Genomic DNA, 19,054 nt, shown 5'->3' on the forward strand with positions numbered 1-19,054 from the left:
GACTGGTATTCGCAGTTGTGCTCTATCTGTATTTTAGCTATGTACTGTCCAGTGTCCTATTTAGACAAATCCAAATTTTAATTGTAGAAGCACAGATAACAGATAGAGAATCATGTCAGAAGTAGACTTTGAATTTTCGAGAGATGCAGTCCCCATATTTGTATCGGTCATTGTTAGCAATTCTAACAAGTAATGTGAAAAGTTCATACATCTGTAGAATATGGTAAACTTTTAATCCATACAGACATATTACATCAACATTACTCGAATAAGATAATTTGACAATGAAAGGTTTTGGTTGCTTTAAAGTTTTGTCACAGAAAGTTTTGCTTGGCTGAAAGTTTTGCCAAAGAAGGTCTTGGTAGGCATCAAAGTTTCATCACAGAAAGTTTTGCTTGGCTGAAAGTTTTGTGAAAGAAAGTTTTGTTTGGCTTAAATCTAAAATGCAAGTTAAAAATAATTCATTTTGAGGTAAAAAAAAAAAAAAGGTTCGGAGACGCCCCTATGATAACGATATCTTCAGGTCAGCGTATCTAAGGAAGTGGTAGAGATTTACATGCAAGCCTTGCTTGGAAATGAGTATGGGCATCCCATGGTATAAGCCTGTAAAACTGGTGTTCATTTCAACATTGACTGCCCGAGTGAAAGTGAAACTCACCTGTATATTATAAAACATACGCGTGACCTAAAAAGATTGAATTCATCTGAGGACTTTGAAGTTACATGGAGATGATCAATACTTTTCAGTTATCCAAAAATATATTTTAGAAATATAAAAAAACTGAAAATCACCAAACTCCCTTCATTCCATCACATATAACCAGAAACATGTGCATGTGTATTAAACTCTGAAAAATGCTGTATAACATATGATTGTTATTTGTTTTCTCTTCAATCTTGGTCATGTAAATGCTTAACGAGTAAAACTCATGCTAAGTGGTGACCTTTCGTAGATTGTGTAAAATTTGTCGAGTGAACTCTTTTTCTGAAGGGGAAATAGTAAAGCTTATTATGTAAGGTAGGGTATGCTATAGTAATTCATTTGTTGATATGTTGTTTGTTTATTCCTCTAAAACCCACGACTCGAAGTGTGTAAATTGTAATGTAAATACAGTAAAACATGGATAAGTAGAAGTCGACGGGACCAAAGGAAATATTCCACTTATCCGATGGTTCGTCTTAGCTGTGTTTCTATGATTAGAGATATTTTGCATCGAAGATTGACAATATTTTCATCGGTTGTTAACCAGATAGGTGTCTCATACCATGACAGTAATGAATTAGTTATACATAAATAAAAAAAATTTGTAATTTTATACACTAACAATATCTTTTATTTAAATAAACAGTTATAAGTACGAATACAAAACAAAAAATGTAATGTGAAACACTCGTCATTAAATTGCAACACACACATGCGTAAACACACCCACTCTCATACGAATACTTAGTGAAATTGATACCTAAAGTAATACAAATATTGTATGGACATTTATATCCTTAACAGTAACAAGTCCCGTCATCAATATTTTAAAATAAAGCTCAATAAATACGTACTTATGAGCATTCTACATTGATATAATATTGATAGCAGTGAGGTGAGCTACGCAAAGGTGAAGGCAACAGCACTGAAGCATTACTTCACATGTATAGCACCACAAGATTGTAACTGTAAAATAGAATAAAATAAAACCTTTATATGTACATGTATATCAGTACATATATTTAAAATCAGAAACAAATGTGTCAATGACAAACCAGTCTTTTATCAATCTGCATTGGCAATAGTTATTGCTTGTTTTTTCCTTTGTTTTCCGACAGGCATATGCGCATTATAAAAACACGGTAGATTTACGTTTAACAGACTACAGTGCATTTTGTTTTAAGTTTGGTTGCCTTTTACTGTATAAATTCTAAATTTCACCTGTGCACCTGTGTAAACACAAGGATTAATATTTGATCACAAATTACAAAAGGGCTCTTCAACAAAAAGGAAATTTTTGTATAATTTAGAAGGGATTGACCACAGAATATATTCAACACAAATGCAGTATTTGACTCAACAGTGTTTGAATCATCCATGTTTAATTTACTAAGATGAAGAACAAAAAAATTTGAAACGGAACAACACATTTGACTTATCTGATATATTCGATTCAAGCATGTTCAACACAAGTTGGTTTTACTGTAAAATGTGTATTTCTGTTGTTTGGCTAATATTGTATCTGTATGTCACTGACTTGGAATAAAAAAATTGGAAGCAAGTAAATGTTCTTACACGATGTACCTAACAGTTACATTGCACCGACATTGAAATTTATGATTTTAGTTACATTGAACCGACATTATGATAACTGGTTGGACAGGTCGCAGGCCTTTTATACCCTGAGATGTCTATACTCGTTTCTATACAAGGCTCGGACTAAAATGTCAACCAGTTCCTTAGATACGATGACCGGAAGATATTGTTAACTTCGGGAGCAGGTCTCGAAAGCATTCTAAAAAATATATTTTTTTACTCAACATTTTTAATTTGCATTGTCAGCTTTAAAGTTTTGTCACGGAAGGGTTTGTTTGGCTTACAGATTTGTCATATAAGGTTTTGTTTTTGTCACAGGAAGACTGGGTTGGTGTAAAGTTTTGCCACAGAATATTTTAGTTGCTTAAAGTTTGGTCAAAGATGGTTTTTGGTTGGCTAAAAGTTTCGTAACAGAAAGTTTAGGTTGGCTTAAAATTTTGTCACAAAAGATTTCGTTGATGTAAAATTTTGTCATATAAGGCTTTTTATTGTAATTTTTTTGTTTTTTTTTGCTTGTTTGTGAAATCTTTACATCTTTGATCGAGGTGGTATCTTTCTGAAACAATTGTTAATTCTCATAATAAAAACTTGAAACTGGGGAAAAAACTATTGACACGAAAAAAAACCTATTGTTTTTTGCAATTGAAATGTTTTTAGTATTCTAAAACAAATCTGACTATCTTGACGCTACATTTTTTTTAGGATTTTATATCGTGCTCTTTGTACACATTATTGAGATTTTATTGTTATGCTGAATACAATCTTGTGTTTAGGACTAACATTGATAAAAAATGCATAATATTGCAAGAGAATGCATTGGAGTGAACATTTGTCTGTATAGATGCAGCTTGCTACCGGGGGCTCATTTTCCTTGTGAATTGTTGTTTGAATCATGTTCTTTGATGCTACAAAAACTATTTTGAACCAAATGGTTCTGTGTGATGTTATTTGATATATCGGGACCTGGGGTTAGCAGTGACATAGACTGACGTTAGGGTGCAGGACTGGTACATCACTGGGGTGACTTGGTGGAGTATTGAACATCACATCATGTTTTTGTTTTCTTCGTAAATGGGGTTACTCACTATCTGTGTTGTGTCAGAATCAATTTCTTCATGAGTAATGCTTACATGCCATCGCTGTCCTAAATTCACTTACGTTGTATCTTGCCAAAACATTTGGACAGTGACGTGATACTGCATGTATATATAATGGAGGCAGACGTTTACACTTGATCACAGTTGCGTTTTACTTTTACCAGACTGACAATGACAAGCTCACGTTTGGAGAGAAACTTGGCCCAGTTTAACAACAGGCAGCGTCACTGTTTAACTAAGGAGTCACTTACAGAGATGGGACCAGACATTATTCGTTGTGTTCACGACCATGTTTATTTCCTCCTTACAGGCAAGAACCCAGTGATGGATGGCGAGGTGTCCACCATAGAAATCCAACGCACACAGGCTGACCTGGGCATCAGTGTTGTGGGAGGCTGTGACACACCCCTGGTAGGTATATAGTGATAAAGACTAGGTATCAGTGTTGTGGGAGGCTGTGACACTCCCCTGCTAGGTGTATAGTGATAAAGACCAGGTATCAGTGTTGTGGGTGGCTGTGACACACCCCTGGTAGGTATATAGTGATAAAGACCAGGCATTAGTGTTGTGGGAGGCTGTGACACACCCCTGCTAGGTGTATAGTGATAAAGACCAGGTATCAGTGTTGTAGGTGGCTGTGACACACCCCTGGTAGGTATATAGTGATAAAGACCAGGTATCAGTGTTGTAGGTGGCTGTGACACACCACTGGTAGGTATATAGTGATAAAGACCAGGCATCAGTGTTGTAGGGGGCTGTGACACACCCCTGGTAGGTATATAGTGATAAAGAACAGGCATCAGTGTTGTGAGTGGCTGTGACACACGCCTGATAGGTATGGCCATGACAATGAGGACATCAGTGTTGTGAGTGGCTTTGACACACCCCTGGTAGGTGTATAGTGATAAAGAACAGGCATCAGTGTTGTGGGTGGCTGTGACACACCCCTGGTAGGTATATAGTGATAAAGACCAGGTATCAGTGTTGTGGGAGGCTGTGACACTCCCCTGCTAGGTGTATAGTGATAAAGACCAGGTATCAGTGTTGTAGGTGGCTGTGACACACCCCTGGTAGGTATATAGTGATAAAGACCAGGTATCAGTGTTGTAGGTGGCTGTGACACACCACTGGTAGGTATATAGTGATAAAGACCAGGCATCAGTTGTTTGTAGGGGGCTGTGACACACCCCTGGTAGGTATATAGTGATAAAGAACAGGCATCAGTGTTGTGAGTGGCTGTGACACACGCCTGATAGGTATGGCCATGACAATGAGGACATCAGTGTTGTGAGTGGCTTTGACACACCCCTGGTAGGTGTATAGTGATAAAGAACAGGCATCAGTGTTGTGGGTGGCTGTGACACACCCCTGGTAGGTATATAGTGATAAAGACCAGGCATTAGTGTTGTGGGAGGCTGTGACACACGCCTGATAGGTATATAGTGATAAAGACCAGGCATCAGTGTTGTGAGTGGCTGTGACACACCCCTGGTAGGTATATAGTGATAAAGACCAGGCATCAGTGTTGTTGGTGGCTGTGACACCCCTCTGGTAGGTATATAGAGATAAAGACCAGGTACCAGTGTTGTGGTTGGCTGTGATGCCCTGGTAAGTAGCCATGACAACTGATCATCAGTATTGTTGGTGAGTGAAATTCCTCTGTTAGTTGGCAATGACAACTGGCACTTTGTTGTTGGTGGCTGCAATATGTCTTATGTAGGTAGCCATGACAACTTGGGCATCAGAGTTGTGGGTGGCTGCAATATCCCTTTTGTAGGTAACCATGACAACTTGACACAAGTGTTGTTGTTGGCTGCAATATGCCTTTTTTATGTAGCCATGACAACTTGGGCATGTGTTGTGGGTGGCTGCAATATGCCTTTTGTAGGTAGCCATGACAACTTGACACCAGTGTTGTTTGTGGCTGCAATATGCCTTTTGTATGTAGCCATGACAACTTGGGCATTAGTGTTGTTGGTGGCTGCAATATGCCTTTTGTAGGTAGCCATGACAACTTGGGCACCAGTGTTGTTGGTGGCTGCAATATGCCTTTTGTAGGTAGCCATGACAACTTGGGCATCAGTGTTGTTGGTGGCTGCAATATGCCTTTTGTAGGTAGCCATGACAACTTGGGCACCAGTGTTGTTGGTGGCTGCAATATGCCTTTTGTATGAAGCCATGACAACTAGGGCACCAGTGTTGTTGGTGGCTGCAATATGTCTTTTGTAGGTAGCCATGACAACTTGGGCATTAGTGTTGTTGGTGGCTGCAATATGTCTTTTGTAGGTAGCCATGACAACTTGGGCATCAGTTTTGTTGGTGGCTGCAATATGTCTTTTTTTACGTAGCCATGACAACTTGGGCATCAGTGTTGTTGGTGGCTGCAATATGCCTTTTGTAGGTAGCCATGACAACTTAGGCATCAGTGTTGTGGATGGCTACAATATGCCTTTTTGAGTTAGCATGACAACTTAGGCATCAGTGTTGTGGATGGCTACAATATGCCTTTTTGAGTTAGCATGACAACTTTGGCACCAGTGTTGTGGATGGCTACAATATGCCTTTTTTAGTTAGCATGACAACTTTGGCACCAGTGTTGTGGATGGCTACAATATGCCTTTTTTAGTTAGCCAGACAACCTGTTCAGTTTTCTTTACAATGCTCATTTGAATCATAAGTTTTCATCACATTTGTTAAGATGGGGTAAATTGACCAGACATTGTGAGGTTTTTCGGGTGAGTTAGGTCATATGTGTCAGGTGTTATCTGATAGGCAAGGTCACATTATGAGGACATAGGCCATGTCCCACTGACATCATTGAGTGATTAAGTTCAGATTAGAAGGTGATTAGTCATATGATCTTATCTGTCAGATATTATGGTTGGCAAGGTCACATTAGGGTCATAGGTCATGTCTGTCAGATGGTATTTAGTAAGCAAGGTCACAAAGGTCATAGGTCATATAATTGAGCATTAACATAGAAAATGATACCTGTTGATTTTAGAATTCATGATATAAAAGTTTCTTAACTATGTTTTTAGATTATAGCTTGTTAAACAAAGATCGCCCATTAGTGTCAAAGCTATCTCTTACGTCATGTTTATCAGACTTGTGTCTCCTGGTCTAAGTGGTCCAATTTATTTAAGACTGTGACTTTAAGATTAATTGTTGTAAAAGCTCCTTATGTCCTACAGTATACAGAGTTCATTTAAATTAAATCCCCGATTAGATGAGATTTGTTTCAGTGTTTTGCCTTGAAAATATCCTCAAGATGTGTCTGTTCCTCAGAGATGGTTTTCCTGTGACACCATCAGTAATCTATTTCCCATTAGCCTTAACTAGCCTGTTGTATGTGATGTCATGCTGGGACTCGCCCTACCTACACTAGCTCTTTACATGTTACATATTTCAGGCATCAATCAAACCAGCCCATTACTCCGTTTGTATTGTTTAAAACCTACTTCCTGATTTACATAATCCTTTCAAAGGTCTGGAGTGGGAGCTAAGCTGCCTGTACAGATGAATGGAGACGTTATTATACCATTAAGATCAGTGTACCTACTACATCTTGTTTAATTGATCATAATGTGGAACACAATAGTATGGTTCTCCATTAGTGTAATACACAAAAGTATGGTTCTCCATTAGTGTAACACACAATAGTATGGTCCTCCATTAGTGTAATACACAAAAGTATGGTTCTCTATTAGTGTAATACACAATAGTATGGTTCTCCATTAGTGTAATACACAATAGTATGGTTCTCCATTAGTGTAATACACAAAAGTATGGTTCTCCATTAGTGTAACACACAATAGTATGGTCCTCCATTAGTGTAATACACAATAGTATGGTTCTCCATTAGTGTAATACACAATAGTATGGTTCTCCATTAGTGTAATACACAATAGTATGGTTCTCCATTAGTGTAATACTCAAAAGGATGGTTCTCCATTAGTGTAATACACAATAGTATGGTCCTCCATTAGTGTAATACACAATAGTATGGTTCTCCATTAGTGTAATACACAATGGTATGGTTCTCCATTAGTGTAATACACAATAGTATGGTTCTCCATTAGTGTCATACACAATGGTATGGTTCTCCATTAGTGTAATACACAATAGTATGGTTCTCCATTAGTGTAATACACAATAGTATGGTTCTCCATTAGTGTAATACACAGTAGTATGGTTCTCCATTAGTGTAATACACAATAGTATGGATCTCCATTAGTGTAATACACAATAGTATGGTTCTCCATTAGTGTAATACACAATAGTATGGTTCTCCATTAGTGTAATACACAATAGTGTGGTTCTCCACTGTGCACTTATATCCTGGCCAACAAAGAATGATTAATATAAGCTGCTAGCTTGTTTTGCATTTGTTGGAAAATAGTTAATATCTATATATCTAGACCACATGATATCATTTATATCCATTTGTTAGGTTGTCATTCATCATATAAAACAGTATACAAATGTCCTGTACTTTTATGGAAAGAGCCAAAGACATCCAATGGCATGTTCTCCATCAGACAATGGTATATCTACAAGAACAGCAAGAGTTGATCATACCTTTGAAGCTATTCATTTTAGGGAATTTCTTCTTTCAGATGTCACAGACTCCTTAGAGAGTTAGATATATATTCATAAGAATCTTTATACCTTTGTATGGATCAGTTTAATTCAATTGTTACAAGAAGAGGTGGTTTTAAATGTAGGTATTGCCCAGCAGAGAGACAGATCTGACTTAACTACCTGTAGATACTGATGATTTATGACCAGTTATGGTCCAATCAAAAATATTTTTTGCTTCAGGCTTGCATTGTGATACAGGAGATATTTCCAGATGGCGTCATCGCTAAAGACAGCAGGCTGTTGCCAGGCGACCAGATTCTAGAGGTGAGAATCTAATTGTTGTCAACAAGGATACTGTCCTATTTTTATTTTATTTTTTTTTATCAGATTTAAAATATTTCTGCACATGTACATTTAATCAAGCAAAAACAGACACAAGAAAGTGGAAAGTTTGTAAATGTCGGAAACAGCCTTTACTTTTAAGAAGTAGAAACTTGATTCTGTCACAGAAATGCATCTTCAGAGCAGATTGCCTGGCATATTTCACCTTCCATAATGAGGGAAAATTATTATGACAGCAAATATAAAGTATTAACATATGGTGAGCAAATTTGTGATGGACAAATATTGAGATAATCAGTTATGGTGAAAAATTAACCAGTTTCCTAGGGTGTAATATCCATGTGGACAAGATGTTTTAATAATTGATGAGAAATTGGCTCGCGGAGAAAAGATTTTAAGACCTGCCAATTGTTTTATGTTTCACTGGGTTCCAACAACAACCCCTTCCCAAAGGTTATGACACCCAGATATATGTACACCCATGGCTCCAGTTAAACTGGGGCAACCTTGGAAAGGGTCATTAAGTGCATATTGACGCTTTATCATCAGCCAGTACTAAGCAGAAAGAGGTCATTGAGTACATACTAATTCAAGAATGTTGTTCGATGACATTTTGACAAGTCAAGTCAATTAGGCCAGAATACACTGTAGAAAAATGGCCACACAAATATACATCACACTTACTGTAAAAATGTCTCAAACTTTGTAATTCTTCCTTATAGTAAAAGTCCATTGACAAGATATCATTTAGTGTCAACGACACAGAAATTGTGGTCATCTGTGAATGTGTCAGTAATTGGAGGTCATCATGAGAACTGACCATTTGAACTTCAGTCTGTAAATGATTGAAAATATTTTGGCCATGGTATTCTTGTGACTTTTTAAAAGTCACAGATAGTTTATAAGGATATATCTGTAATTTTAACAGTACTCTCAGAAATGTATGTACTGTTTTACTTCTAAGAGAATTCTTCTTTCAGATAGAACCCAGTCAAGAGGTTAGGTTTTATTTCTTTGTCATGAAATCCTAAATGTAGCAGTCAAAAACCATCTGTTTGTCATGTGATCCTAAATATAGCAATAAAAAGTCATGTGTTTGTCATGTGATCCTAAATATAGTAATCACAAACCATGTGCTTTTCATGTGATCGTAAATGAAATCATAAAACAAACACAGAGGAAATATGCATGAAAACAGTTAGAAAAAAATTAATCCAAATGTATTAAAGTATGTTTGGCTGAGTTAGACAGCTTTTAGCTAATGATAAGGTTTTTCTGTGCATGTGCAGTCATTAATTATTCAATGTAATGGAAACATGGAGCAGAAATTAAGCCCAATTTTAGCAGTTTCCTCTGTACTGGCTATTTGAATCACACTTTTTTTCTGTAAGTGCTCTGTGTATGCCATTAAGTGTTCTTTGTAGCAGGACCAGAACAGAATTGCTATAAACACTGAAACACTCCATACAAAACTTCCAGCATCTCAAATGTCCACTGGTGCATTTCATTGGTCAAAATTTTAGATAGTGTCTGATTTTGACCAAATTTGGTTTGTTAGTGTAAGGTGATTGTAAGATACACACAATTGAAAATAAATGTAAATTTTGTCTATGTGTTTATTCATTCAGGTTAATGGTGAAGATTTGACTCAGGCTACACATTACCAGGCACAGCAACTTTTAGGCCAGTACTACCCAGTTTGTAGGCTGACAGTGTACAGGGAGAAGGCGGAGGAGAGTAGGCCTATAGAGAAGGAAGGTAGGACACTATAGGTCATTTCTGTAGGCTGTCAGTGTATAGTGACTAGGTAGAGAGGGAAGGTAGGACACTATAGGTCACCTCTGTAGGCTGACAGTATACAGGGAGAAGGCGGAGGAGAGTAGGCCTATAGAGAAGGAAGGTAGGACACTATAGGTCACCTCTGTAGGCTGTCAGTGTATAGTGACAAGGTAGAGAGGGAAGGTAGGACACTATAGGTCACCTCTGTAGGCTGACAGTGTATAGTGACAAGGTAAAAGGAGAAGGCGGAGGAGAGTAGGCCTATAGAAGGAAGGTAGGACACTATAGGTCACCTCTGTAGGCTGACAGTGTATAGTGACAAGGTAAAAGGAGAAGGATGAGGAGAGTAGGACTATAGAAGGAAGGTAGGACACTATAGGTCACCTCTGTAGGCTGACAGTGTATAGTGACAAGGTAAAAGGAGAATGATGAGGAGAGTAGGCCTATAGGTCAGTTCTGTTGCAGTTAATGTATTAGGGAAGGTAGAGGAGAATAAGCCTACAGAGAGAAGGAAGTAGGACACTCTATATAGGTCATTTCTGTAGGCTGACAGTGTATAGGGAGAAGGCAGAGGAGAGAAGGCCTACAGAGAAGGAAGTTAGGACACTGTATATAGGTCATTTCTGTAGGCTGACAGTGTATAGGGTGAAGGCAGAGGAGAGAAGGCCTACAGAGAAGGAAGTTAGGACACTGTATATAGGTCATTTCTGTAGGCTGACAGTGTATAGGGAGAAGGCAGAGGAGAGAAGGCCTACAGAGAAGGAAGTTAGGACACTGTATATAGGTCATTTCTGTAGGCTGACAGTGTATAGGGAGAAGGCAGAGGAGAGAAGGCCTACAGAGAAGGAAGGTAGGACACTGTATATAGGTCATTTCTGTAGGCTGACAGTGTATAGGGAGAAGGTGGAGCAGAGAAGACCTACAGAGAAGGCGGAGGAGAGAAGGCCTACAGAGAAGGAAGTTAGGACTCTGTATATACTGTTAGGTCACACCATAGGTTGTATTCCTGTATATTTCCTGATGAAATGTTCTTGAGATTCACTTTTTATATAATTGAAAGCATCAACTCTCCTCAAGTCTCATCATGATTGATGGCCTTATCGTCACTGCAATTGGTTTTTCCTGATTTTTTTTGGGGGAAAGTTTGTGAAATTTTTGTTTAAAATAAAATTGCTATAAATGTTTTGGTGTTCTAAGGTGATTCATTATCATTGGCTGTTCTCTCTGTGTGACCTTTAAGGTCAATCACGGTATTACTCATTCTTTTGTTTCTTACTCACACAAATAATTGATGTTTTTAGCTGATTGACCAATACATAATCACTAACTGTTTGTATTTAATGGATAAACAATACAATATTGTGTCTGGCTCAGCATGAGATATGGATAGATCAGAAATGATAAGAAATGTGTCTGGCTATTTAGTGGATTACAGGTCAGTATTACAGAAAATATACCAGCTTGGGTCCCTACTTACAGGTTTGGGTCAATGTCCATACAACAGAAACACTTTCTGACCAAAAAAGCAAAAAAAGGGAGGGGGTGTCAGACAAAGGGAGACAACTCCATTTGAGTGACATTTATAATCAGCCATGATAGCTCCAATACATTCAAACTTTGTACTTTTATATCTTTTCAGAAATCCTTAAAATTACACTTAACAAAGTCAAGGGCAGACAACTGGGTATCAAGCTTGTTGGCAAAAGGTGAGATTTATTTATGGTTGTTTTTATGCTCCTAAAAAAATCCATTTGTCTGTTTTTCTATCTGTTCTTTCGTGTATGGTGCATAACTTTGCCCAAAGTTAAGAACAGATCATGTAACTTGTATACATTGTACAGTGTACTTGCAGCCCCTTATTTACAGAGTTACTGCCTTTGATAAAATATCGTGTCCAGTGCAGAACTTTTAATTACTTGAAATTAACTAGGATAATGAAACTTGGCATATACTTTGATTATACAAGAACGATGTGCAGTGCACCAAATCGGGGCCCTTGACCCCCTCAGTTAAATAATTATTGCCCTTTCTTAAAAATTTCTTGTCTGGAGCATAACTTAATCCAAATTGAAGCAAGGATCAAGAAACTCAGTGTATAAATTAATCATTGTGTTGAGTACCAAATTCAGGACCCTCAACCCCTCAAAGAGTTATTGCCCTTTGCATTGAAATTTCACGTCCAGAGCACAACTTTTAATTACTCCCATTTAGACAAGGATAAGGAAACCTGATGTATATATTGATCATACTGAGAAAATGTATAGTATACTAATTTCAGAGCCCACAACCTCTTAATTACAGAGTTATTGTCTTTTATTAAGATTTTGTGTCTTCAATGTGGCTTACTCGCATTAAAACAAGGATCATGAAACTTTGTGGATACAATAGTCATACTTACTAAGAGAATGTGCAGTATACCAAATTCAGGGCCTGCAATCTGAATCCATATTACAGAATTATTGCCCTTTGTTTAAATTTTGGGTCCATTCAAGTTATTTTTGGGAGCTTTCATCAGTTTCCCTGATACTGCTGGTTTTTAGGCTAAACGTACTCAGTACACATAGCCTATTGTGACGGCCTTTCAGACAAAATTTACCGATCCTGGCCTTCTCATTGGCTGAAATATCGAAAAGAGTTAGAGCCCTCTAGCGGCAATTTTCTGCGTAAATAATGCTGCGATTTTTCAAATCGCTATTTTAAAAGCATCCAAAATTAGTTTATTTTTTTAATAACAATACGATTACTATATATTTCAAAAAAGAAGCACAGTGTGGTTGAACTATTGATAAATTTTGAACAATATATTTTACGGAATTCTCGACATGACGTAAGCGTACAGAACACTGTACGTGCGAGTTGGCACCATGATAAGAAGCTAGTCTGGTGGCTTGGTTTGAATTATCAACTAACAGCACTTATAAACAAACAAAACGTACAAACAGAACATCAATTTTGCTTTAATCCTTGTCGTTGTGGCAAGATCGTCTTAATATATAACATCACTTTACCTCATTAGACGTCACAAAATTGGACTGTTCGTCCTACGCGCACACTCGCCGATATGACACTTTTTCAGGATTTTCACATCCACCGCCATGACACTTTTTCAAGTTTTTGAAGATAAAAAGTTTGCGCTTCGTAGGCAAGGTACATTTGGTGCTCATGATTTATGAATAATATATTTTCAATACTGTACTGATCATGATGTTGACTTTGTTATAACCTGTATTTTTTGTCTTTTAGTTTTATTTGATGAAGGTTGATTGTGCTGTTTTCTCAATGTTTGTTAATGTGTATCAAAGTTCCTTGAAATGAAAATATTCCTTCAAACAAAGCGTGTATAAAAAAAAAACCAAAATATTCATGTTTATAATTATAAATTAACTGAAACGAAATATTTTCATAACATATTTATTCATTTAGCGTGTCATGGTGACATTATCTAATGCATTGGAGATTAGAAATAATAGTAGCTATAGTGAAAATATTGTAAATTTTGTATATATATTGAAGTCTGGTTTAATCTCATAGAACTATGCCTTCATAGACGTAATTACTGGAAGAAAAGTCTAACCATGATACTTCTAGGAAGATAGGCATGTAAATACATTTAATGTAATTACTTACACTTTTATCTATCTGAAATGCTGTGTACACCTTATCTACTTTCCTCAACTACAAATATGAATATAATAAGTAAGGACTATTACTTTGCAATACATTCAAAATAAAGAAGTAGGTATAAAGTCCTTTTGATTTGTCTAAATCCTCATATTGATAGGATAGTAGTTGCAACATCTTGGGTATTTTGAAGGTTTTATTTAGTCAACTTCATCATAGAACTATTTGTCATTTGGCTTGTTAGCGATAAATATATTGTTGTGTGTATTTTGTTGTTTTTTTTTTACCTATTTTTATTTATTCACATTATTGTCGTCAAATTTGAAATAAGAATTAAAGAAGATATAAAATCGCTTAAAATTAAGAAAAATAGCCTCTGGTTCTCTTATTTTAGTTAATTTTCCATTCCAAAGTGTAGGAGTATGGGGAAAGTAATATATCTTAGTGGTTATTTGTGAACATTTTTCAATACGTTTAGCCTCTCAGTACTTTCAGTACTTTGATTTTTTTTACTTTTCTCTTTTTCCCTCCTTTTTTTCATTTGTCCTGAATGAAAAACATCTGAGAGTTTCATAATTGGTCATAAAAGTGTTAAAAGTGCAAACACCAAATTATTCCTGTCTATCCAAACTTTGTTATTTTGTTTGTACAACAAATAAGCTTATTCTCTATTTCTGATTTCAGAAGTGGGCCAGGTGTTTATATATTAAGTTTGGTAAGTAGCTGTAAGTGTGTGCCGAAATTTACAATTTACAGTCAAACATCTATGAATCGAATGTCAATGATTCAAAATCCTTGATGTATCACAGTTTTCGTCCTGTCCCAAATTTTATTCCTATATATTACTACTAGCTTACCTCCTTAAGTTTTTCATGGACCGTAAGCTATGATAACAGTCATTGACACCTCATGATTCCAACACACCATTTACCTGCACTGTACCGGTATTTTTGCCCTGCGGCAAAATTTCACACATTTCAATGAAGAGTGCTACTTGACAATGGGATTTTGATAGCCCACAATCATTAGCTCTGTGTTACAAGGTTAATTAATGACTGGTCACAGATAAAACTTTAATTGCTTACTTACAAGCCATGATATTTAATCAAAGATAATGGGACGTTGTGTAATGTTCACCGCCGCCATTGTGGTGATAGCATTTAGTTAGGTCAAATTTACGGAATTTGGAAAACAACCAGAGGAAATCCTATTACTTGTTTCACAATACCACTCATTTCTGAAGCGTTATTTTTCTCATTTTAAGCATAAAAGCATGAGAAACATTGTGATTTATCTGTCAGTCATGCATTCTTCGAATGATTCAGGCTAGCCATCGTCAGAACATCAGCAAACACTCCTGTAATATCTACAACCGAAGATGTGTGATGTTAGTGGTGTTGTTTCTGGACATAATGCATGATGATTTTAATTTGCTTTCTTTTAAAATCATTAGTGGTTATAACATTTATCAGTCTTGAATTAATTACTGTTACATGTGAAGACCACTTTAGTGCTGCACAATGTTTCGTTTAATATTGACCGTAAAAAAGACATATACTGTGTGTGATATGAAAGATGGATTTCCAGTTGATTTCTATTTTAAGTTATGTTTTTTCATGAATGAAATTTTTTTTTAAAGATAAAAATGTATTTTTTCATTTAAACTTATGGTATTTGTTGCGTTCATTCAGGTAGAAATATCATGTTATCAATAATATATAGCCATACACATAAAAACGTCCATATAACCCACCCAAAGTCTCGATGTATCAAAGTTTTTTTGTTAGTCCCATGAACTTTGAAACTTATAGTACAAAACTTTCTGTCTTTACCTGATAAGTCTATTTGCCTAACTGTTGTCCTAAAATTGAGAGTTCTGTAAGCCTAACTGATGTAGTAAAATGATAGTTCTATTTACCTAACTAATGTAGTTAATTGATAGTGGTATTTATCAAACTAATGTAGTTAATTGATAGTTGTATTTATCAAACTAATGTAATAAGATAAGAAATGTATTTATCTGTTTCATGTTGACTCTAGTATGATCTTTACAGTATATAAGTAAGGATTATTTTCATTATAGGTGCCAGAAAGTTTGGCTGCTTTGGATGAGCGACTTCGGCCTGATGATCGGGTCCTTGAGATAAATGGCATCGATGTGTCATATGGTACACAAGAACAGGCGGCTCATATAATACAGGTAAACACTGTGGGCAGTATGTAGACACACAGGTAAACACTGTGGCAGTATGTAGACACACAGGTAAACGCTGTTGCAGTATGTAGACACACATGTAAACATTGTGGGCAGTATGTAGACACACAGGTAAACACTGTGGGCAGTATGTAGACACACAGGTAAACACTGTGGGCAGTATGTAGACACACAGGTAAACACTGTGGGCAGTATGTAGACACACAGGTAAACACTGTGGGCAGTATGTAGACACACAGGTAAACACATTTGGCAGTATGTAGACACACAGGTAAACACATTTGGCAGTATGTACAATCACAGGTTAACACTGTGGGCAGTATGTACAATCACAGGTTAACACCGTGGGCAGTATGTACAATCACAGGTTAACACTGTGGGCAGTATGTAGACACATAGGTTAAACACTGTGGTAAACACCGTGGGCAGTATGTACAATCACAGGTTAACGCTCTGGGCAGTAGGTATAATCACAGGTAAACACTGTGGGCAGTATGTACAATTACAGGTAAACACTCTCAGGTTTACATAGACTTGCACATTAAGTTAATAACACAAATTTAGTTTAATTCAGTTCTTAAAGCTTTGAGATTGATGACCTGTTTAGGTCATTATATATAACCTGACTTTAGTAAGACTAACTATGTGATTCTATTATTACTGTTTCAGACGAGTGCTGATAAAGTGCAATTTGTGATTTCAAGACGAAGTCGTCCTCAAACCCCAGACCTTATTCGATCTACCTCTGACAGCTCTACAACAGCGACCAACTACAGTATGATACGCGACAATACTCCCTCATGTCCGAAGTGTCATGAACGTCTTGTCACCGTCACAAAGGTAACATAACATCAGGCTTGATATGTCTGATACAATAAATATAGATTAATTTATCCATGTAACTCTTTGCTATGATGTTCATTAGGTCAAGACTCGGTCCTAATGGAACCGCTACATCATCATGTCCGAAGTATGATGGTGTGGAGACAATTATTGTGACTTATTCATGATTTATTAACTATAAAAAAATTTTATGATTTTTTTTTTTTTTTTTTTTTTAATTTCGTGCAACAAGTTTCAGTTTTTTCTCAGAAAATAAATTTCCCTATGATTGATAACGCAACCAATCAAAAATATAAGCTGGTCCCCAGTTTCATGAATATGCTCAAGTTTGTGTCCTTTCTTTGAGTTTGAGGAAAGTCAATCAGAAATGTTGATGTTAAAAGGAATATCAGTTTTCATTGGCGGTGCTTCGATAAAGAATGAGAAAGTAATTAAGTACTTTAAACTGCTCAAGCAACCAGGGCCATGTTATCAACAAAACGAAATAAAAGGATAAAAAGGATAAAGAATGAAATGGCTTGACTTAAAAGAATGTTCAAAAGAATGGGAGAAAATATTTAACGATCCTTATTTCCTGTGTTCAGTATGATAACCTGTCTTATATGTATTGTAGTTGTCTTGATTTTGCTCCCTGAAAATTAACCATCTGCCTCTAAGATGTATTTGTGGTATAGTTTAGCGTAACAATTGCAGGACCCACTTGAGACGCTGGGTATAAGTGTAGCTGGAGGACTAGACAGCCCTCGCGGGGACACGCCTATCTACGTCACCAATATAAACCCTCTCGGCTCCCTCGGTCGCACCAAGCAGATAAAGGTAAATGTGGGGCCATATTAAGATATCATGACTCTGTTTTTACATCTTCATCATTTTAGAATTTTTATGGTTTTCAGTTTTTCTTGGAAAGAGAATGATTAAATTACATTAAAAACCCTGTTTTAGTTAGTAATTTTAAAAATTTTCATTTTTATGAAAACAATAAATTTTTATTGTGAGGAATCAACTTTAATAGCAGCAAAGATATAAGAGTGTCACAAATACGTAGAAGTAAGGTATGTGATACAAAGTTAACCAAATATATATCTGAAAAGATTGGGAAAAGTATCCTCATTTTCAAACCTACTGTTGATAAAATAAAGTAGAATTAGTGTTGTTGATTCTCTGTATATGTATATGTCACACAGAAAGGGGATATCCTGCTATCCATTAACGGGTCAAGTCTGCTAGGACTTACGCACAACGAGGCGGTCAGTCTGGTTAAGATGAACACAGACAACAAAGTGGTATGCCTGAAGATCATCAATGGTCCGGAGACATCCCACAACCAGGGCAACTTTACACCAACCTGGCTGTTCTGGCAGCAGATGCCTCGGTACGAAGAACAGGCTTAAATAGGGCTAGATTGTTTTGTTGTGTGGTATGGTGAACTGGATGAAATAGGTTGGGATGAAGGAAGAACTGGCTGAACTATGGAGAGGATGTTTTGTTTGGTGAAATGGCTTAAATAGAGCAAGGATTTTGGGGGGTTGGGGGGTGGGGGAAACTTGTTGAACTGGGGAAAGAGTGTTTGGGGTTTGAGAGGGAGAACTGGCTATACTATGGTAAGGGGGTTTGAGGTTTCGTGGGGTGGGGTGGGGGGGAGAACTGGTTGAACTAGGGTGAGGATGTATGGGGAGAACTGGTTGAACTAGGGTGAGGATGTATGGGGAGAACTGGTTGAACTAAGGTGAGGTTGTACGTTAAGAAGAATTGTTGAAATAGGGTGAGGTTATATAGGAAGGAGAAATGGTTGAAATAGGGTGAGGTTGTATGAGAGGGAGAACATGCTGAACTAGAGTGAGGATTTTAAGGAGAGAGCACTGGCTGAACAAGGACAAGTGTTTGAGCAAAAACTGACTGAACTTGGATGAGAGTATTTGCTATGATGAACTTGCTAAACTAAGGCAAGAGTGTTTGTTCAGTGAACTGAGTTAAATATTTGGTCTGGTGAAATAATTTGTTGAGGGTTAGTGTATATGGTAGAATGAACTGGTGAGAATCATTTTGCTAGATTCACCAATTTATCTGCATTGCTTAAAGGGAGATAATAATCTTTTTTACAGGATGTGTCAGACACTCAAGACTGTCACTCTTTTACGCAGTCCCAGTGGCTCTCTCGGGTTCTCCGTAGTGGGCGGGGTCGACAGTGAGAAAGGTATTCCCCCCTACCCAGTGTATGTAAAATCTGTTGTGCTGGACACGCCAGCTGCCAAGGATGGACGACTCAAGTATGTA

General features: G+C 36.9%; 1 protein-coding gene across 1 annotated transcript in view; it reads left to right on the forward strand.

Moving 5' to 3' along the window:
• LOC132558038 (E3 ubiquitin-protein ligase LNX-like) overlaps nt 1-19,054 on the forward strand; it is an 86,025-nt gene that overhangs the window by 66,207 nt on the left and 764 nt on the right. Inside the window, exons 4-13 of the mRNA XM_060222563.1 lie at nt 3,707-3,807; nt 8,221-8,304; nt 9,951-10,080; nt 11,741-11,807; nt 14,407-14,437; nt 15,806-15,922; nt 16,607-16,777; nt 17,474-17,596; nt 17,965-18,152; nt 18,883-19,047. Of these exons, the coding sequence (XP_060078546.1) occupies nt 3,707-3,807; nt 8,221-8,304; nt 9,951-10,080; nt 11,741-11,807; nt 14,407-14,437; nt 15,806-15,922; nt 16,607-16,777; nt 17,474-17,596; nt 17,965-18,152; nt 18,883-19,047 (1,177 nt within the window). The remainder of the gene's footprint in view (nt 1-3,706; nt 3,808-8,220; nt 8,305-9,950; nt 10,081-11,740; nt 11,808-14,406; nt 14,438-15,805; nt 15,923-16,606; nt 16,778-17,473; nt 17,597-17,964; nt 18,153-18,882; nt 19,048-19,054) is intronic.

This window comes from Ylistrum balloti, unplaced genomic scaffold, assembly GCF_031769215.1.
Source record: "Ylistrum balloti isolate Yb309-2 unplaced genomic scaffold, AGI_CSIRO_Ybal_v1 Utg370746, whole genome shotgun sequence".
Classification (NCBI taxonomy): Eukaryota; Metazoa; Mollusca; class Bivalvia; order Pectinida; family Pectinidae; genus Ylistrum; species Ylistrum balloti.